Source organism: Urocampus carinirostris, chromosome 15 (assembly GCF_059441175.1).
Source record: "Urocampus carinirostris isolate Australia breed hairy pipefish chromosome 15, RoL_Ucar_1.0, whole genome shotgun sequence".
Taxonomy (NCBI): Eukaryota; Metazoa; Chordata; class Actinopteri; order Syngnathiformes; family Syngnathidae; genus Urocampus; species Urocampus carinirostris.
The window spans coordinates 31,724,419-31,747,029 of NC_142363.1; the positions used below are offsets into that span (position 1 = coordinate 31,724,419).

Sequence of the window (22,611 nt, forward strand, 5' to 3'; positions counted from 1 at the left end):
CAACTCGCTCGCTCATTCACACCTAGGGACAATTTGGACCAGCCAATCCACCTGAAATGCATGTCTTTGAGATGTGGGAGGAACCCGTAGTGCCCGGAGGAAACCCACGCAAGCACGGGGAGAACATACAAACTCCGCACAGGAAGTCCGGTAGCTGGATTTGAACCCACACAGGAGGTTCCCAAGACCTTAGAACTGTGCCGCACATGCGCTAACCACTGCGCTAACCACTGCACCGCCGTGTTGCCCATTGCCCTTAGCAAAATAATGCTAAGAAGAAAAATCGGAGGATCACTTACACTCCCCTTAACAGTAGATGGCGATAATGATCAATCTCTTCTACGTGATCAGTCAATCAGCGTGTTTAAGAGAGACCACATCTCATTTTATAGAGTATTTGTTGGTTTTATTTCCTTTTTCCGCCAATCTTAATGGTTTTCAAGGATGTTAGTGATAAGGGAAAGGAAAAATGGGAAACAAACAAATTCACGAAGGAAACGATTGCAAAATGCAAAAATGGTGTAGTGTCTCTCATTGAAGCAATGCTGGAAAGCACAGTAAAAATGTTTTATTTTAAGCTTTTAAACCTTTATCTTGACTTCTATTATTCTTGATGTATACCAATACCATTAATATGGCCAACCCTCATTTTTTGCGGGGGTTACTTTAGAAAAAAAAACATGTTGTGCGAAATCCATAAAGTAGAAATGCTTTTATTTTGTTATTATTCAGTACAATTAAATATTATATGTTAAAACCAGGGCAGCACGGCCGCGCAGTGGTTAGCGCGTGTGCGGCACAGTTCTGAGGTCATGAGATCGAACCTCCTGTGTGGAGTTTGCATGTTCTCCCCGTGCTTGCGTGGGTTTTCTCCGGGCACTCCGGTTTCCTACCACATTCCAAAAACATGCATGTTAGGTTAATTGGCGGGTCCAAATTGTCCCTAGGTGTGAATGAACGAGTGAGTCGTCTGTCTCTGTGTGCCGTGCGACTGGCTGGCAACCAGTTCAGGGTGTCCACTGAAGACAGCTGGGATGGGCTCCAGCACCCCCGCGACCCTACTGAGGATAAGCGGTGCAGATAATGGATGGATTGATGGATGTTAAAACCAAAGAAAACAAACCCCTTTGTCTCCATTTTTGGCAATCTTTTTACATACGAGTACCTATTCGAGATTGGGTGGAAACAAATGATGGCCTGCAGAGGGATGGGCGCTCCCGGGCTGTACTTGCCCAAGACACACCACAGGAAATGGTGCCTCTACCACCATAGTGGTTAAGGGATCCTACCAACCACCTATTAAACTATGCACAGGTAGAAAAAAATAAGAGTGTTTAATTAATGAGAAAGAAGTAAAAAGAAATCAGTTTAGAAGCGAGACTGAAAAGTGAACTGCGTTGTAGCGAGGGTTCTCTGGAAAATAATCTGCAAAAATTTACTGATGCACCAAGACATTTCATAATACTTGGTATCAGTACTCAAACATCTCTAATATACTTAGTTGTATTTATTTTATTTCCAATTTCACTTGGCAAGAAAAAAACAACAACTCGGTGAGTGATGTTTTTAAAATATTTTTTGGATTAATTGTTTTGACCATCACATCATTACCGCTATCAGCCAATCAGGTTGCTGTTCTTTGATATCCACACCCTTTAGGGCTGATCTGTTTTTGTAACCTTGAAGATTATATAAAAAGATGGTTCTCAGAGGGCTCAAAGACGGGAGGGAATTCTCTTATCTGAAAGCCTTTCTCCTGTCCTCGATGCAAGTTTAAAGTCCATTGATGTCTTCTCACATCATTTTGAGTGTCTACTACAGTTGTTAACAAACATTGCAAAATGGTAAATGGTCTGCATTTCTATAGCGCTTTTCAAGTCAATGAAGACGGCCCAAAGCGCTTTACAATGTGCTTCGCACTTATCCATTCACACACACACTTGCACACCAATAGGGAGTCGGCCTCCAAACGTTTTGAGGATAATCAAGATGCTAAATGGTCTGCATTTCTATAGCGCTTTTCAAGTCAATGAAGACCTCCCAAAGCGCTTTACAATTTGCTTCACACTTACCCATTCACACACACACACTCACACACCAATAGGGAGTCGGCCTCCAAACGTTTTGAGGATAATCAAGATGCTAAATGGTCCGCATTTCTATAGCGCTTTTCAAGTCAATGAAGACCTCCCCAAGCGCTTTACAATGTGCTTCACACTTACCCATTCACACACACACTCACACACCAATATGTACACACAAAAATGTAGAAGAGCTCAACACAATGAACGTATACAATCCATTTTTATTTAATATTTTTTTTTTGAGTACTTTACAGTAAAATTCAGGATATTAACATGCATTACTTTATCCCCCAAACACACTCCAAAAAACACACTACCAATCATTTTCCTAAAAATCAAAAAAATAAGAACGGAATAGCCAAAAGATTTTTTTTTTTATAGTATTTACATTTTTCTTTTCATTCAACTCTAAAACTTCCATTATAAGTCAATTGAAGCGATAATGAGAATAAAGCAGTTTAAGTGCTCTAAAAGCACCAAAAAGCATCATGTCAAGTAAACTTTGCGCACAAAAAAAAAAAATACTTTAGGTTCTCTTTACGTCGGCTAGCTCAAACCCATCATTCCAGCAGAAATTAATCAAAACGAAGCGAGAAGAAAACAACCCGTGACAACACCATGAATCAAGTCGATAATGAGGAAAATAAAAGAATAAATTAGGTTAAAATGAATTTTCGAAAGCTTGCCGTGGCGTCGAATGGATTTGAATTCAAAGCGTGGACTTGATTGTCACAATTAAAAACGCGGATCTATTTCCTTTTCATCTGATCGGACATTCAAAGACGGTGTTAAAAAGGAAGATTTTAAGACGGGGCGGAGAAGGTTAAGGCACGGGAAAGCGGCCGCCTTGGCAGTTTTCGGATCGGGTGACGATCGGTCGAGTTTGGCAAAAGTGAGGATCGAAATGCACGGAATGCATCTGACGTTGTAAACGTTTGCGTAGAATCCAGACGGCGGGCTTTTGAGTCGAGCGCCGCAAAAAAAAACAAAAAAAAAACAACCTCGGCCCGAGAAACGCTCGCTATCCTCCAGTCCGTAATTATTCGGCGTTCTTCTTTGCTGCTTTGGACTCGTCGGCTTTTTTCTTCGGCGCTTCTCCGTCTTTGTGTTGCGGCGCTTTGGAGGAAGCCGGCGCCGTTTTTGAGGTAGGGTGGGAGGGATGGTGGCGGCGGCGGCCCTCGTCCCCCGCCGAGGACGAGTGGCGACTCCTTCGACCTCCTTCCTCTCCCATCGGGGGCTGCAGACACAAGGGGGGGGTCACGTTTTATCATGCGGTCTTACATCTTATCTCAAAAAGATCTCCGGATTGGTGACCGCAATTCAAGTCTTATGAGCATTAGCTGTGGAGTCCCTCAAGGGTCTGTGTTAGGACCAATGTTCCCTGTAATTTTCCACGGGTCTGAGCGTTCACATAAAGTCGGTGAGCAACGCTTGAAACAACAGTGAGCAACGGCAATCCCAAGTCTGGCAACTGAGTCATTATCAAACATGTCCAAAACTTGACATCACGTTACATTTTGCTGAGTTTCCGGCAATGCAAAATGAATAGAATGAATTGACTAATGTATTATTGCAAAGGTTGTACGGCCTACAAACGTCGTTTGTTTTTACAACAATTCTTTCACAAGATTTTCATTTCTTTTTTTCCTGGTATCTTTGGTCGCATACTACTAACATTTTTGGGGGCTTATTTAGTCGGTTGCACGATACACAACTGTATTTAATCACATTTTTTTAGTGGAAGTACAATGTTGGCAACAAGATTGACTTGGTATCATTGGAAATTATTTGAATGAAACACAAACTTTTTCTTTTTTTTTCTTTTTTTTAATCCCTTTTAAAAAAATCTCATTGTGTTGATTTTTTCCTAGCTGTTACTTTTCCTTTTTATTCTCTATTTACTTTTTTCCTTTGTTTCTTTCTTTCTTTTCTTTTTTTCTGGCTTTTTTTCTGATTTTTTCCTTCTTTTTTCTCTTCCTTTTGTTTTTTTGTTCTCAGCTTTACACTACTTTTTCATTTTGGTATTTTTTTCTTTTTTGTTCTATTTCCCCATTCCTTTAAGTCATTTTGTGCATAATTTTACATCATATTTGGGCATGTTGGGATTAAAGAAGCAAAAACAACCTGAAGAGCCGTTTAGGACCCGAAAGAGCCGGTTCCTTTTAGTGAGCCGAGCCGAAGAAGCCGCTTCTCGAAAAACTCACACACCAAGTTTAGAGGGAACATTGCGCTGGATAGATTTTCTTGTGCACTGAAAATGTGCAGGCAGTGCGCGATTGCGCACGCGCGCAGTTTAGAGGGAACACTGGTTAGGACCTTTATTGTTTTTATTGTATATCAACAGGTTTCGTACAGATTTTCACGGCCAAATTCAAGCACTTTTGAAGGACTTTTAAAAACAATTTTCCAGCTTATCCAGTACCATTAAAAGAAGAAATCTGCTGCGTTTATCGAAACATCATTTTTAAATCTTGAGTAAATCACAAATATATTTTATTTTTAGACACATCTTTCCCCATTTAAGTGTTGGGTAAAAATAACAGTAATATGTAGATTACATTTTCAGTTGCATGAAGTTCTCCCCATTAAAATTTACCACTGGGAAACTTTGCTTTTTTTGCATGGTCCATAATAAATAAATGTCAAGTCAAGTTTATTTGTCTAGCCCTTTATCACAAAGAGTCCCAAAAGGACTGCACAGACCACATATTATTCTACAGACCATTATTACACCATCCCCTGATCTAAAACCTACATGAGGGCAAGGAATATGTGTGTGTGTGATTTTATATATATATATATATGGTTAGCGCTTGTGCGGCACAGTTCATGTCATGGGAACCTGTCGTGGGTTCAAATCCAGCTCCAGACATCCTGTGCGGAGTTTGTATGTTCTCCCCGTGCTTGCGTGGGTTTCCTCCGGGCACTCCGGTTTCCTCCCACAATCCAAAAACATGCATTTCAGGTGAATTGGCCGGTCCAAATTGTCCCTAGGTGTGAATGAGCGAATGAGTTGTCTGTCCCTGTGTGCCCTGCGATTGGCTGGCAACCAGTTCAGGGTGTCCGCTGCCCAGTGCCCGGAGATGGCTGGGATGGGCTCCAGCCCCCCCCGCGACCCTAATGAGGATAAGCGGTACGGCTGATGAGATGAGATGATATATATTATATATATGGTGACCCCTAGTCTAATTATTATCCAGTGAGCTTTTACGGGACTATACTGGTCTCCAGCCTCATAAAAACATGCAGATTACAACCTCAGACTGTTATTATTACTCACCACCACCCTAAAGTCTTCCAGGTTCTTGAACTTCAAGAGGTGTTCCTGAAGTTTAGGGTCAATGGTCTGATTCTTCATCTTGGAGTACTTCAGGAAGGCCCAGAACTTTTCCAGTCCATACAGCTGACCTTCAGGGCAAAGCGTGTCATTTATTGACAACAAGCGAAGAGCTAAAGTAAGAAGAGATCTGTTACCTCTGTCGAAGTCCCTTAAAGTCTCTTCCTGAAAGTCTTTGAACAGGTCCAAGCGGAACCTCTTCTCCAGGCCATAGCTGTAGTACCTGAACAGGCATTCAAGGCCGTATCTGCCAACAGGGGGCACAACCACTGTGTCAAAGTCCAGGATGAGTCAGTCAGGGTTCTTATACCTCCTTTGTGGCCAAATTCAAGCACTTTTGAGGACTTTTACAGTAAGTTTTCCCACTCTTCCACTACCGTTCAAAGAAAAAATCCAATCTGAATCATGTATTTTGCAGAGTCAATAACACATCAGCGACCTACATATGCAATTTTTGATCTTGCAAGTGCATTTATCAAGACATGATTTTTGGATTCATAGCAAATCGCCAACATATTTGTTTTTGAGACAAATCTCTCTCCATACATTAAAATTCAATTACTTTCAAGGATTTCAAGCATCCATACAAACCCTGGTCAGTATCAATAAATGGACAAAAATCGTATGCGTTCTCACCTGTAGTTTTCTTTGGCGTCCTCTAGTGCATATTGTTTAAACTCCTCATACATCTTCCTGTTGAAGTTGTCTCTCAAGAAGAAGGACCAGAACCGGAACATGGTGTTCATCTCTTGGGATTGGCCAACCCCGAGTCGCTTACGCTCTAAACAAAAAAATTAATTGCGGTGTCACTGAAGAGAGAATGCAAAACACTGGATCTCATCTAGTTCTGTTCCTGGTACCATTCAGGCATCGTCGTCGATACTTATGGTAGCCCTGTTGCGTGAATCCATTATCCCGCAGCAGCTCGTGCGATGGATGCCAGAACTTGGGCAACGACTGCGGCGTGCAACCGTAACTTCCCGTCAGCGGAGCGCCCTCCGAAGGCGATGCATTGGAACTGCTACGAGAGCCAGAGAACGACTTTGAGTCCATTTCAGAAAAAAAAGACCCTCGAACCGTATGCTATACCTGATAGAGGCAGATCGTGGCCGGTGCTCCCGTGAGTCCATCACCCAACCGATGTGGGCCTCCTGTGGGGGATTGGAACTGTGCCGGGTCTTTTTCTTCCTGGGCATCTGAAGGAGAAGGGTAAATCATCAGGAACACTGCTAGTCCAACTTGGACATTTATTTTTTTCTATGAAATGTAACGTTAGATTTCAAAGGGACACTGTGTAAAGTAGTCTTAAACGTATTTGCTCAAGGTGTGAATCTCTAATCAGTTTGATGTTCCTTTTGGTGTCTCCTAGTCTTCTTGTCGTTGTTTAAAGGTGTTGGTACTTTTCCAGAGTGGTAGTCTTTTGTCTCAACATACCAGTACTTTTCCATGTCTTGTGATTTCAATAAAACACCAAGGATGGGTGACCAAGAGTGAGTAAGAGAGTATGGAAAGAGCCAGTTGCTTATCCTCTCTGCTTGCATCCCGGCTTGAGCAGTAAGTCTTTGCCTGATATTTTTCTACCGTTAGCCAATTTATAGCTCTCCTAAGCTTCAGTGGTCTATTTTAGACCCCACACACTGTAATATTTGACCACTAGACTTTTTCTGTAATTTGTAGTGGACCCGAAAAGTGCTACAAAGGACGAGGAAGAATACAAACTACAGAGACTCAAAGAGACCAAACCTGACATTTTTCTTCAAGGTTTTGTCAAGTCTAGTCACATTTATTTATATAGCCCTTAATCACAAAAAATGTCTCAAAGGACTGCACAGGATTACAATTACACCATTGCCTGATCTTAAACCAACATGCGGGCAAGGAAAACTCAAAACCACAGCGTGAGGAAAAAAAAACTTGAGAAGGGGCCTCACAAGTGGCAATCCCCCTTCCAGGATGACCAGGGTGGAATAGATTTTGGAGGTACACTTAGCAGTAAGAGGGCGACAATCATGTCAGCTCCCTCGAGGTGGCCCTCAGGCTATGTAAAAATTGTTTTTAAAAAGGATTTAATTATTACAAAATGCATGTTTTTACAAATATGTATGGATTGTTTCGCTTATTATTCAAGTCAATATTGTTAGTGTTTTTTACCGCCTTAAAAATACACAACGTCCCTTTATGGACTCGTAACCGGAATTTCAGGAAATCCTGTTTTGCGCAGAGGCGATCAAACTATGGCCCAGGGGCATTTGTGGCCTATTGACCACATTTCAGTGGCCCACAGCAGACACAGAAAATTATATTTGCTCCGAAGTATGCACATTTTTTATACTGTGCAACCTTTTTCAAATGAACACATTGAATTGAAGAAGCATTAGCTCAGGAGGTAGAGCGCTCGTCTTGGCATCAAGAGGTTGCAGGTTCAATTCCCGGCTTCTCCGTGTAATATGTCCAAGTGTCCTTGGGCAAGACAGAATCCCTAATGCCCCCAATAAGCAGGTGGGCGCCTTGCATGGCCGGCTCCCTATTGGTGTGTGAGTGTGTGTGAATGGAATAACTCTCAAAAACCCAAAAGTATGGACTTTTTTGTGCTTTTTTGGTCACTTCGCGTCCGCGTAGTTTGCATTCTTCCTTGTGCTTTGTAACATTCGTTTTTGGTTTTACGACACGATACAGCCACATTTAGTTGGCAAAAAATACACACTATCCCTTTAAAACAAGGACAATTCAGCTCAGAGACCGTTTCTTCCAGAGATGGTAGGCACCTTGCATGGCTGCACGGCCGCTATTGGTGTGTGAGTGTGTGTGAGAATGGGTAAGTGTGAAGTACATTGTAAAGCACTTTGGGGGGGTCTTCATTGACTTGAAAAGCGCTATATAAATGCATACCATTTACCATTAAAGGTGTACACTGTTTTAGCACTAATGTCAGTAGCCAACTTTTGAGCTGATCAAAGATAATATTAAAACTAGAGGTAAACCCAATTTCAAGTCAGGCCTCAAATGTCAATCATTCATTTGGGGTGGGCTTCTCCCTTGCTGCTTTTTAGAAAAAAATCCTCTACTTGAATATGTTCTGCGTTTCCTTTTCTTCGTTGAAGTTTTGCATAGCAACATGCTCGCTTGTGGCGCGTATGCAACGTGCTAGTACCCCTGCTACTCTGTGTCCAAAATGGCCGGCGTGCTCCTCGGCCCCCTCCCTTTCCGCCACTACTTTTGTGTCGGACAGTAGTGGCGTATGCGACGTGCACTTGACGACCAAATCACACTTTCTTCCTCCTCCGTCCATCAAAAATGAAATATGCAAATTCTGGATTTCTTTTGTCCCTCAAATCAGGTTCATTTGTGGAGCTCGAGCTGGGCTTTAATACCCGTGGGACTAAAACTATTGTCAAAGGTGATAACCTGAAATCTAATTTTTGATTCTCACAGTGCAAACTACAAATTCTGTCCACCTCACCTGCCCATCCAAAGCCCCGCTATCCTTCATCACTGGGTAAAAGCGCGGCGCCTTGTTGGGGTCCTGGCGCCCTGGGGTGCGAGGTGTCCTTGGGGTCCTAGGTTGGTGGTCACTGGGTGATTCTGGCACCGTTTTCGGCAGAGAGCGAGCCATTTCAGTCTCGCTGGGCACTGGAAATGTGCAACATTGACTATGAATTCCCCGCGTTGGATGTTCACCCAGAGTGCTTTGCACTCACCTGCTGCCGGCAGTGTCGGCACTTCCTGATTGGGGTCCACTTCCACTTTGGGCGTGAGGGTGTCGAACTCATCCTGGCTGATGACGCTCAGCTTCTTGAAGTTCTCCGCTTCCTGCTGAAGACGAGAAGGGATACCTTGTTTTTAGACTGTAAAAGCCTGATAAGAAATAACACGGTTGGTGTGTGGCACATAACAGATGTGTAAGGGACTTTGAACGTTACACATCAGTGAACAAAGTGACCTTCTGGTCTGTGTGTTCAGGAGTGACCATTCCCACGTGTCCATTAAAAAAAAACAATTAAGTCATGAATTGTAATAACCTAGCTGACAGAGAACATTTCGAGCTGGTGTGCGGCAAACCTAGCAACACAGCCACAGGATTATAAACGACAACAATGACATAATTGGACAAATGTGCAGTATGCTCTTCCCGAAATCAGGTCAGGGCCTCTCTGGGTGATTAATGGCAGACTAAATTTGGTCTTTCTGGGAAGGTACAGGCCAGTATTGCTTGCGGCAGCTACATTATTTATGTTGTTATTCTTCATGTGTTCTTCACTAATTAAAATCAGACCAACGGAATTAGGTGATAGAATATGACAACAGAATTAACTAAAACGTATTAATTTCAAATTCCAAACATACTCTGTATCTTTTGCTGAACTTGTAAGCCTGTTCAAAATAGTTAACTATTAATATGCCATGCATTACATTTTACAATATAAGGTGCTCTACTGCACTATGCAACACAACTGTTCTAAATTATTGTTCGAGTGTCATAATCAGTGTCCGACTGTTAGATTTTGAAGCCCTATGCAGATTTATTGGCTAGATCAAGAACATTTATTTTATGTTCCGTGGAGACTTAAATGCACAACATTTGATATTTGCACAAAAGCTTTGACAGAGTAGTTTGAAGTATGAAAAGAAGGGAAAAAAAATGATGTTGTGGAATATTTTCTTCATATTCCGATTTGATTTGCAAACCAAGAATATCTTTTAATACATCTTTTCCAATAAGCTTAAACATAAATGTATATTTTTCTTTATGTAGTGATTTTCTAAAATATATTTTTGAATTTGAAATTATCGCACTTTATAGGTTGGTTTGAGGTGTCTTGAAAAAAGTTGAAAGTATAATATATTATCCATTAGGTATGTGTTCACAGTGTTCACAGTGCCCCCCCCCCCCCCCCCACCGTGCTTAGCGGTTTTATTTTAATTTTAGCAAAGCTATTTGGAACATGGAAGCATTAGGATGCAGAGACGGAAAGAGTAGGGCGGCGGGACGTTGGAGAGTGATTTAATGCCCATCCCCCTGTTTTTTGTTAGAGTAGCATGAAAATGGTGAAAGTTAGAAAAGGCTTGTTTCAGGTACAGTCTAAATACTATTCACGCATGACTAAGAAATGCACGCACAACTTAAAGAGCTTGACATAGGGTGCAATGATAACAGAAGACAGGAGCCCTTTGAGACTCTTAGTGATTAAGGGCTATACAAATAAACATGACTTGACTCGAGATGGCGGCAGCGAGTAAGAAAGATTCAAATTCTGTAGAGCACTATAAAGACACTTCATCATTTTTCTTAATGTTAATCTTTGCTGTAAACTAAACCGGAAGTCCTTCACACTAACACGCTAATCTCATTTTGTCGTTGTATTTACTGCACCACAAATACACAGAATAGATTTGTATCGAATCTAATAGATACAATTCCATAAATTCAATTAAAATACCCCATAAAACTGTAGCCACTGGATGTTCTAGTCCAGATTATATTTACAAAGCTAGTTGCAATCTTACCTTGGTGCAATCAATCTGTTCGACTCCCTTCCACAGATCCTGCTCGTAGTAGTAAAGGCCATCGTTGATGGCCTTGAACAGGTCTGCGGTAAGCTTGGCACGCGACTCGTGGTTTCCGGTGCGATCGCCGCCGGGGTGTTTCCGCAGGTAAGGGGGCGTCTGTGTGACGATCAGGATCTTGTTGACGTCCTGGTCGTCCAGCTCGTAGTCCGAGTCGTCCTCGTCCGACCAGTCGGTAAACTGGTTCTTGCGTGGCGCCATCTGTTCCATCTCCTCGTCGAACATAAAGTCCAGCTCCTCCTGGTCGACTTCTTGGGCAGCGCGCTGCTCAAGCTGAGCTTCGCTGCGGTCCTTAAACGTGGCATCAATGAGAATGTTAGCTATTCATGTGTGACAGTTGTAATGGCATCAAAAAAACTCCAAACATCAGCTCCAAATACCTTTGCCTTGCCAGAGGTTTGCCGGTGACGTTTCTCCACCTGGATCCAGGCATCGGGGGCGTCTTTTGGAGCGTCTGTAGGGAGGGCAGGCTCCTGGCTGGAAGCTTGGGGTTCATCAGTGGGGTCTTGAGTTGCCGCCGGCTCAACAGGAATTTCCTTGTCAGGCGACAAAGCTGCAGGCAGAAAAATCGTCAAGTGCATTCTTGTTTAATTGTATAGCCCTTAATCACAAAGAAAGTCTCAGGGCTTTACAGACCACCATTACAACATCCCCTGATCTGAAACCTACATCAGGGCAAGGAAAAACTCAAAAACCTCAGGATGAGGAAAGTACGGAAAGAATACGAGATTTTTGTTTGGCTTGTTTGAATAATTTCATTATACTTTTATTGTTGTAAGTGACTACAATTCTAGGAGGTAATAAAGTGTATTAAACATCTACAATTACAAAAAACAGACAGAAAGAATGAAGAAAAAAGGTAAAAATGAAAAGGACACAATAGCGAAAAATGGCAAAATTGTATATTATTTTCATATCTGTAAAAATCTGCGAAAAAAATGTTTGCCACCTGCTTTTTATATAACTTCGCTGACTATAGTAATTAGTTTTCTTTTTTTCTGGGGAGAGATAAGTAAAATAATATGTAGTTAAATGTAAAAAATACTATAATTTTTCTTATTTTATTGGGGGAATAATACATTCCAAAAAGTATGATAGAATAAGCCTAGTTCTTGTGCAAATATAGAAAGATTATTTTCTCAATGTATTTACAAGAAATCAGATAACAAAAGATTAATGGAAAGTGAACTAAAATATAATTTATAAAGACAAAGTTATAGCTATTCATTCGTGTATAACACACTATTTTTTCTTACCTAAAAAAAGAACTCACAAGTTTAGGTGCGCGTTATACAAGAAGTTTTACGGTAGTATACTACCATATCTGTCTACGTATTCATCAGTCGAAAATAAAGCTGAGCACAATTGCCAAAACATTGGATACAGTGTTATCGAACCTGAACCCAGCAGTTTTATAGATGACAAACAAAAAGGCTTTAGATCTTATCTTATTATCACACTATTCTTATTCACAGTACCAGAGGTAAAAAAAAAAGTTTAACATTGGAATATTTCAGAAAAGGGAAAAAAAACGACAGAAAAAGGGAAATATTGAGGAAAACTATTGCTCAGCACTGACCGTCATTGGCGACGACAACAGCAACGCGCTGCCTGGGGACAAACTCCGGACAGTTAATGAGCTGCGAGAAGTCCGTCCTAGGCGACCCCACAGCCGGAGGAGTGGGGATGGGCCAGCGCTCGGGGTCCACTTTGCAGCGGACACTGTTGTCCTTCAGCTCTACCTCATTGCTGTTCTTTAGGGCCTGGGCAAAAGTCAAACATTCGGCTTTACGCTCCCGTGCAACTCTTATAGGAACCCGCGGTTCCTCTCACCTCAACTATAAGGTCCACATCAGTGGTGAGCGCTTGGATCCGGTGGAAGCTGGCGATAAGCGAGATGGGCAGGAAACCTTGAGCGTCCATTTTCCTCCTCAGGAAAAAGTCTCGTTCCAAGTTGTGCAAGCTGAAGTAGTACTCGCTGCAACCACATTCCAGTTGAGCCAAACGAATGCGTTCCAATTCTCACTGGGGCCTTTTGCGCCCCCTGGAGGATACTGGCAGGTACACGCGACTGAACTCTACTCACATTTGCCGTTTGATATATTCTTTGAGAAGCTTCTCGTCCACTGTGTACATTTGTACTTTATTTCCGTCGTCGTAGTAGTAAACCATGCCGCCGCTGCTGAATTCGGACACTGCGCCATCAGAGTTGTCCGTCCCGTCGCGGTACCCGTGCGAGTACTCGAAGCGGCCTAAAAAAGAGGTGAGGATTGCCACATTGAAGGTACACAAATTGGATGCCTGTTGTTAAAAGAAGACAAAATACTGTACAGTATTTTCTGCACAATAAGGTGCACCGGATTATACTATGCAGCCCCCAAAAATTGCCTTTTGTGATAAAGCAATGGAATAAAACTATAGTAAGAGCTACAGTTAGTGCACAAAAATAAAAAAGTACTGTATTTATGCATTGATTGATCAATCAGAATATATCACTTATCACAATTGCATAACATTGGATACAACGGGAAATGAACCCGGATCACGGCGGGGAGTGTGCCATCTCCCATCCACAATGTCACTAGGAATACAGACGACACATGAAAAGGCATTAGGTTATATCTTATCACTACTTTTAGTCACCAAATGTTAATGTTGTTATTTTTTCATAAAACCAGTCCACGGTTGAGGACCAATAAAACACCGTATTGCATCTGAATTGAATGCAGAGAAAATTGTTGTGTGAAGTAAATCAGTCGTTCTGAAGTGATTGAAGAGAAAGACATTGTGGGAAGAAGTTCAGATAGAACACAAGGCCGCACATATTCAAAACGGTTGTCACTTACAATGCTTACTATGAACTGAGAACCAAGTGACAATACAAACAAAATGTTATTCTGTTGGTTTTTTTTTTATCACTTTGTTTTCTAATTTCTCTAACAGATCTGATACTGTGACAGAAAATAGATTAACAAAGAAATAATGCTTTTTCATTTATCTTCTGTATCCCTACTGGTCTGTTCTAGTGGATGGGATCCAGCGCTCTGCCCGGCGCGATCCAGGTTCAATTCCCCTAGTATTCAAAGTTATATAATTGTCAAGAACTATCCAAGTCCCTAGTGGCCTTTTGGTCAGGATGTAATGCTCCTACCATTGCTGTCTGGTTCGATCACCATTGCCACACTGTTATGTGGTCAGCGATTTCCAATTTTGTCCGGATATAAAGCGCAATGGATTTAAACGGTGCAGGTTCAAATTTCAACTTGGGTTTTTTGTTTGCCCCTTATCCAGAAAATACGGTATTAAATAACACATAAAAGAGAAAAATGGGAACAAGTAAAATTGACCAACTAAAATAGGGAAAAAAAAGAAAAGCTTGAAGAGATAAAATATTTTTAATTGAAAAGTAGTCCTGACTATAAACTACAATTGACTTAAAAAGGAGTAAAGAACAAAGAGGGAAATTTTGCCCGAGCATCGGGTTACCGCTTGTTCACCACGTACCTCTGCCACGACCTCTCCCACGCCCGCGTCCTTTCCCTCGTCCTCGCACGCCGCCGCGGCCGCCGCCATCGTTCCTCAAGTTGGCCGCGTCGTCTCCAAAGTCACGCGGCTCCCGCCTCCAACCTGACGAGCAAAACAAGTGCACCTTTGCAGTAGCGCGACTACTCGGTTGCATTCGAGGTTAGTAAGTCACTCTTTCGACACCGGACTACTACACGCCGGTTCTCAAACAGATGTCTGTTGAAAATACATCAGAGCGGGTTATGTTCCTTTTATGCATTTCTAGCACCCTTCAGAAATGCAATTTGATTTTATCTGGGAACGTTTTGACCACTGGGGCAGTGCCGATTTAATTAATATTAACAGTAGACCCCCAGGATACGGTGTCCCCGCCTTAACACATTTTGCCCCTCTCTGACATTTTCATTAAACATAAAAAAAAATCAAATTTTTGGTCTTTGTGTGCATGCTGAGTAACATTACTCAACCATCGTGTTGTCCCCATTTTAAGGTTGATCTTTGTCTTCTTTACTTATACACATTACAAGGAAATGGGAATAAAGAAGATTTAAATTTTTTCTACTGTTGTTTTTTCCCCACAATACAGTGACAACAAGAGGGTTAAATGCCTGTCTATAATATAAAATGCTGGTCTTGTATTAGTGTGTATCATGAAAATAGTACTGAATTTATTCGCTATAGGCCGCTACAAGGAGAAACAAAACATGATAACCATGGAAACAGAGCTTGCAATCATCAAGAAACGCAAATTGCTAGACTCGTAAAGTAGCATGGCCAAAGATCGGGATTATTAAAAGAATTAAGGAGACGATGAAAGCAAGGGAATCCTTTAAGAGCATAACAATCCTTACGATAGGAAGTTTTACGATCATTTTCATCTTTAATCAGCCGTTGCCATCTCCTCCCACCCCTTCTGCATCTACCCCCGACTCCACTTTACCAGCTCAAGTCACGTCACACAACAGGAAAGAAAAAAACATTTTTCCTTTACATGTAAGTTTATTTATAACAATACTTAATCATATGCATTTATATTACACATAAGTAGTACTTACTAAACATCATTTTATTATTTTAATGTTTTTATCCAGGGTACTGGGGTTCAAAACACATTTCATTAGTTTCTATTCCCTGCTATACAGCAATTTCACTTTCCATGTATGTATATGAAACAATAGGATTTCATATGTACCATTTTGTTATTTTGATGTTTTCTATGGAGTACTAAAAGTTTGGATGGCATGACCTAATTATCATTGGTTTCTATTACTCGCTATATGTCGATTTCCCATCTCAGAACACATTTCATGCCGTATCCTGCGGGTATGTTTTATTATGTTTTCTGAAACTCTTGTTTAAAGATATTATTTTTACATGCTGAAGATTTTCCACATAGAATATGAGGGAGGTAAAAACCTTGGGTTTTGTGTTTTTCCAAATGGTCATATTACCGTAAAATCCGAACTATAAGCCGCTACTTTTTTCCCGGCTTATTCAGTGAAGCGGCCAATTTATGTAATTTTTCTAACGGCCACCAGCGGCGCTGGAGTATAAAAGGTAAGATTAAGACCAGTAGAATATGTGCGCCAAGAAAGACTGCAACCTCTAAGTTTATGCATACATTGTTAAGTAAAGGTACGTTCCGATAATGAGGAACACGCCCTTGATGGCGATAGTTATGAGGAGGAAGTTGAGGACAATCTACCGTGTGGGGTTTGGGTTTTTTAAGGGTTATTGTTCTATCTTCGTTATTCATTATCCATTATCCGTTATCGGTCAGTTCATAATACAGTACAAAGCCTAGGAGCCGGGACACTTACTCTCAGCCAAAAGGCCAAGCTAAGGTCCTAGCCCTAAAGCCTTGCTGCGATTTCACAATTACGGGATGCATTTTTTTTGACAAGCACGTTTGATGCATTGCGAGCGTGATCCTACTAGCGTGTTGCTACCCTTCACAGGCACGGTTTGGGATGAAAGTTATAATATTATATTAAAGCTTTGAAAACTCTCTCGGTATACCGTCTTTCTTCGTAAATATGTGTAACCATGTATAATATGTATTTGCAACTGTATATTTTTGTAATGTATTTATTTTAGAGATTTATTCTGTTATGTGTTCTACGGGCGAATCAAAAAGAAGGGGCGGAGCAAACGCGGGCTGATGGGAAGTGGGGTAAAGCTGAGTTACCGGTAGATCTGTCTGTTGTCGCAGCGGACAATAGTGGATATATATTTTTCCCACCCTTAACTTTGGAAATATACATTTTGTTTCCTTGGATTACTTTCAACGGGACCCGGACTTTACAAGTCTGCATCATACCTTAATTACGGGTATCATTTTCCATTAATGATGCCGACTGTGGTTCTAGGATGGTGTACTATTGACTTTTTATTGTGCAGGTAGGAGGCTAGGAGGTTAGGACCTTGACTCAGCCTCTTGGCTGGGAGCAAGTGTCTCGGCCTATTGGCTTTGTAGTGTATTATGACTTGACGGATAATGGATAATTGATAAAGAATATAGAACAATAAATCTACAAAATCACAATGGTGGAACTTACAGCCTGGTCTGGGTTAAACTTGTGATCGTGTCACAAGTTTTAATGCGGGCCCACGCGGCTTATACACAGGTGCGGCTTGTGTAAGTACAAAAGTGGAAAATCACATAAAAAGTGGTGGGTGCGGCTTATAATCAGGTGCGCTCTATAGTCCGGATTTTACGGGATATCTGGCACGCGCACTCAATCCAGTGGTCAAATCAATTTATAAAAGCGAGTGTGTTTGAGAACCGCCCCTTTCAACTTCCGACATAAAGCGTGCGAGTCAAAGCGTGCTAAGATCACTTACTCCTGCCGCCGTCATGCACCCGGTTGTTGCTGTTGTGCAGCACGTGATTGGGCGACGCGGGGTCGGGCGAGTCGCTTCCGGGATCGGCGTCCGATGCGGCGGGGCCCCCGCCGGTGGTCCTGCCGGTGCCCGCTTCTCCGCCCTCCCGGACGGCTTCCTCCAGCGGCAGGGACACCCACTTACGTTTGTTACCTAGCGGCGGTCGCACAGCGAAACACACACAGCTGACGAGCGAGCGCAAAGTTGCCATCTTGGATCGACACGACCGTGGCAGCCGCGTGTTTCGAATTCCTCCTCCTGATCGCATTCTTGTCATGCTTCGGTTATGAACCGTAATTGCAGGTCGTAAATGTGTGGCGTGGCTAAAAAGCGCACCTCTTTAGAAATTGATGACTGAAAGCTTTTCTCGGTTAAGTAACATGGGAGTACTTTTATGTCACATTTTTCTAAGAAATGTGATCTATTTTAGCGATAACACGTGGGTTTTCCATATCGATATGTCCAACCAAAAATTTGCATGAAAATAATGGCACTAATTTCTGTTTTGTAGTTGCTGAATCTAAAGCGAGCACGTTTTCGCCCATCCCCGATTAGGAATCGTCTTTTTTTCAATGAAATTGACGATTTAAAAATGCTTATATAATGAACCTGAAAGATAAATCAAGTTTTTATTTTGGTTATTTAACGTAAGATCATTATTAGGTAGGAGTAGGGTTTATTTTTCTTCATCATTTACTAAAAATGTTAAGTTTTAGAAATGTAATGAATGAATAAAAACAATATTTGGACATTTTGAAAGACCATATTTTAAAAGTAAACATTTAAAAATTGAATATTTAAAAAAGGTTATGAAATGAAATGATCTGCATTTATATAGCGCTTTTCGAGTCAGTGACTTCCCAAAGCGCTTTACAGTGTGCTTCACATTTCCCAATAGCGGCCTTGTATTGCAGCCATGTAAGTCGCTAACCTGCTTATTGGGGGTATTAGGGGTTCAGTGTCTTACCCAAGGACACTTCGACATGTAACACGGACAAGCCAGGATTCGAACTGGGATCCCTTGATCCCAAGACGAGCGCTCTACCTCCTGAGCTACTGCCGCCCTACTAATACTAATTAATACTATTGAGTAATGAGGTTGACTATTTCTTTAAAATTTTATCGATTGGGTTTAATAATTGGTTATTTACGCATTACTAAAAGTGTGTGGGATCATTATGTAATTCAATTATTAATCTTGGGCAAACATCTAAAACTATGTTTTATTAATTACGTTTAAAATAGTATAGATTATTTTTAAGTGGAGACATTAAAGGGGCAGTGTGTATTTTTTGACCACTGGATGGTGTTGCATCGTGTGAGTGCAACCGAAAACGAGTGCAACAAAGCACAAGGAAGAATACAAACTACAGAGACTCAAACTGACCAAACTGCATCATTTTTCTTCAGTTTTTTTGCCCAGCCTTTTGTGAGGTTTTCCGTTTTCTGGGTACCCGTAGAAGCAAGATGACGGCTAATTGAGGCCCATGTATGTGCGTGTGCGGCACAGTTCTGAGGTCATGAGATCGAACCTCCTGTGTGGAGTTTGCATGTTCTCCCCGGGCTTGCGTGAGGTTCCCCCGGGCACTCCGGTTTCCTCTCACATTCCAAAAACATAAATGTTAAGTTAATTGGCCGGTCCAAATTGTCCCTAGGTGTGAATGAATGAGTCTGTCCCTGTGTGCCCTGCGATTGGCTGGCAACCAGTTCAGGGTGTCCCCTGCCCAAAGATAGCTGGGATGCACTCCGGCACCCCCGCGACCCTACTAATGATAAGCGGTGCAGATAATGGATGGATGTAAAATTAGCGGCGGCTGCACAATTGGTCGAGCACCCGATGGACTGAAAAATGTTTTTTAAGTCTTACAACTAAACAAAGGCAGCGAAACATGCTGGACAACACGGTGGACTTCACAAATCTCAATCAAGGTTTGATGCTCTCGCATGCAGTGCTCGCCCCTGTCCGGCGGAAAGCTTCCCCAAAAATGACCAAAAAGTTGCCGCTTTCCACAGGACAGTGAGGACACGCCAGCGCTCTTTTTGGCCTCACCTCCTCTTTTCTTGGGACTGCCGCTCTTGGCGTCCCGTTCGGCTTTGGGGTCTCTGTCGGCGTGGGGCTCAACGCGAGGCTGCTGCTGCTGCTGCTGCGGGGGCGGCGTCTCTCGGTTCTCTTTGCTCTCGCCCCCGCCGCCATCGTGGCTGCTTTCGGACTTCCTGTCGGGTCGCTCCCGCTTTTTGTCCTTGTCTCGGCGGGCAGGCGGCGGCTTTTTGCCGACGTTATTAGTGGTGGTGCTGTTGCTAGTGTTGTTGTTCACCACGTTTTGTTGTTGCTGGGCACAAAGGTTATTTGTATTTATACTCTTAGAAGGGAAATCTAAATGAAGGATGGATGATACATATCTGCATTTTCCAACGACTGTAAATTTCGGACTACAGAGCGCACCTGATTAAAAGCCGCGTGCTCAAATTTCGGAACGAAACTCAATTTTGTCCTCGTACAAGCTGCAGGGTTTGTACACTTCTTTCATGGCCAAATTCAAGCACTTTCAAGGCCAATTTTTTTAATTTTCCAGTTCCTCCAAAGGAACAAATCCAGGGCCGTTTTCTTTTTTGGGGTGGACTTAGCGCACAGACCTTGTGTTAATATGAGCTGATCTCCGGTCTTTTTGTGTCAATGGGCTGCTATAAACTGACATGAATTCTGCCATTCTTCTTGAACAATGCACACGCACTTTGGCTACTTTAAACTTGTTTACAAACACGGAAAGGTCTCTATAGGTGTGTAGTATTTGAGTTCAATATAGAAGACAAAGAAGAAAAACACTGCATGTAAAAAGCAGAAAAATGAGCCAAATTTGTACTCATTCTAATGCATTTCATCTTCCAAATATAGAGACTGCTGATCTTTTGCTTTTTGTTTAATTATTTTAATTTGTATTTTTTTGCATGTTTTTCAGAAGATCTGTCTAAATTGGTTAAACTAAAATTGCAATTACCGTATTTTCCGCACTATAAGGCGCACCTAAAAACCTTTATTTTTTTCAAAAGCTGACCATGCGCCTTATAATACAGTGCGCCTTATTTATGGATCAACATTAATCCGCAAAGTCTTGCAACTAATGCAACAGCCGCCGACTAGATTTTCCCCCGAACGCCAGTAGTCTGCGGTGTATGCTGGGATTTATTTACAGGCATTTCATTGGCAAACCAATGTGTCAATCATCATTTGAATCGATCACTATTGGCTAAAGTTATTCAGAGGTAAAAGGGCGGATCCTTATTTTCATTTACAGGCTGGCATAGGCTAAAGCGGCAAAACAAAGCCTGCAATTGGCCGAAGAAGATGAATGTGAATAGCAAGTGTGGTTGTCTACGGCATAGAGGAAACATGTTAACCCATTCTGTATTTGTAAATACTTTATTCTCCTGGATTTACCACACTCACAGATATAAGAGGACCTTGGTTGCACATGATTATTGAACACAACGACTTTGGTGAGCTACTCCGGCTATATATTTTCCCAGTATCTTGTTTCAGACTGAACTCGATGTTTCTGTGATAAGCGGTGCAGATAATGGATGGAATGGAGTGTCTATTTTTAAATTAAACTCAATTCCAAGTGTTTATTGTCATGTGCACAGTAAAGTTGCGAGCGAAAAAGAAAATAGAAACTAAGGAATGGTTGGCATTTCTTGAATCCCAAGACTTTAACCTTCCGAATGATATTTGGAATGATGCATTTGAGTGACATCGTACAGACACCGCATCCGCACGTGTTCTCGACACGTATTTGCTTCTTTGCAAGCTTTCGGAATGTTAAGGGGGTAATAAGTTTGACTGAACTATCCGACTGTTTTGTCCATGTTCCCATTGTAGCGCCTTATAATCCGGTGCGTCTTATGTATGTCAAATATAGGACCAAAAACTATTTTTTCGGGGTGCGCCCTATAACCCGGTGCGCCTTATAGTGCGGAAAATACGGTAGTTAATTTTTTTGCATGTTACCAATTATCTATAGCACTAAAAAGTTGATATTGTTAATCTTTATTTTATTATTTTGCATTTTCTGAGATTTTGTGTCAATGTTTAACTAAATCTGTGCAGTGTGTTAAAAGCTAAAATTGATTAGTATTTTACAATTTCCTTTGTAGATTTGTTAATATTTTAATTGATATTTAATGTGGCTTTCATTGATCCCCTGCAAAACATGTGAAAGAACAAATAAGTAAATTTGGTGCATAATTTTTTATTATTATTAATAATATATCATTAAAAGAAAATCTGAGGAGACGTTTGGGAGCTCTTCTCAGTGAGCCAAGAATAAGTAGCTGTTTTTCTAAATAGAGCTGTCATCTTTGGTGCAACCAGTAGGAGGTGGTGACGCTTATATAGAGTCAGACTGCTAAGTAACATGGCAATGGCAACAATTTCAAGCAGGTCACCCAAAATTGCAAGTATTTCCCTGACCTTGAAAAACACGACATCAAAATTCAAGCATTTTTAATGATTTCAAGCGCCCGTACAAACCCTGTAAAAATGAGCTCATTCACATACATTTCTGACATTTTAAGCCCAGCGGACACCTGGCGCCAACTGTATGTGGGGAATTTGGCACTGACCCCTTTGGCTGCAGACTGACAACGGCGCAAACCTGATTCCGTTTTCAGCAGCGTCGCTGTCAGTTCTGCTCAGAGTTGTTTACCTCACATGTTTTCGGATCGTGTGACCATTCAAGATGGTGATTAGAAAGACAAGTGTATAATTACGAGTACACTGAAAGAAAACACAAATGAAAAGTTGTGTTGCGTAAAATGTGAGCCCCGCATTTCTGGACAACAGAGCACTAAGGAAACTGTGGAGAATAGTGCCAGATTGCAAAACCAACTTGTCTTTTTGTGTTCTCTAATACTAGTTTCCGCTGTAATAGATCAAATTGCATTTGTTGGTTATTGTTGCTCGAGGAGGAAAGGAAACTTTGGCGACCTGAGATTGACAGCAATGAGAGAAATGAGAAAGAGAAAAGAATTCCACTGCTGTTCAATTCAGATGTGAGGACTTAATTAGTGGGTGAAAACGTGTCAACATCACGAGTGGAGTGTAAATATTGAATGAAGTACTGTCAACCCTCCTGGTTTGCTCCTGTTATGTATTATATGAACAATGTTTGGATGAAAGTGGATTAATTTATCTTGAAGGCCATCATAACGTCACCGCTG

General features: G+C 41.6%; 1 protein-coding gene across 3 annotated transcripts in view; it reads right to left on the reverse strand.

Annotated features, from left to right (window-relative positions):
• Window positions 1–2,285: 2,285 nt before the first annotated feature.
• Window positions 2,286–22,611, reverse strand: part of larp1b (La ribonucleoprotein 1B) — a 32,051-nt gene continuing 11,725 nt past the window's right edge. Inside the window, exons 4-19 of one of the 3 annotated variants that reach the window (XM_088354235.1) lie at window positions 19,445–19,724; window positions 17,356–17,547; window positions 14,491–14,613; window positions 13,073–13,238; window positions 12,820–12,964; window positions 12,566–12,749; window positions 11,367–11,539; window positions 10,927–11,277; window positions 9,120–9,231; window positions 8,882–9,051; window positions 6,511–6,617; window positions 6,282–6,442; window positions 6,058–6,202; window positions 5,559–5,668; window positions 5,365–5,492; window positions 2,286–3,321 (exon numbers count right to left, since the gene is read on the reverse strand). In XM_088354235.1, the coding sequence (XP_088210361.1) occupies window positions 3,124–3,321; window positions 5,365–5,492; window positions 5,559–5,668; window positions 6,058–6,202; window positions 6,282–6,442; window positions 6,511–6,617; window positions 8,882–9,051; window positions 9,120–9,231; window positions 10,927–11,277; window positions 11,367–11,539; window positions 12,566–12,749; window positions 12,820–12,964; window positions 13,073–13,238; window positions 14,491–14,613; window positions 17,356–17,547; window positions 19,445–19,724 (2,745 nt within the window). In that variant the 3' untranslated portion in view covers window positions 2,286–3,123. Of the gene's footprint in view, window positions 3,322–5,364; window positions 5,493–5,558; window positions 5,669–6,057; window positions 6,203–6,281; window positions 6,443–6,510; window positions 6,618–8,881; window positions 9,052–9,119; window positions 9,235–10,926; window positions 11,278–11,366; window positions 11,540–12,565; window positions 12,750–12,819; window positions 12,965–13,072; window positions 13,239–14,490; window positions 14,614–17,355; window positions 17,548–19,444; window positions 19,725–22,611 lie in introns of all 3 variants that reach the window. The other 2 variants (XM_088354234.1, XM_088354236.1) reach the window with 2 other exon arrangements.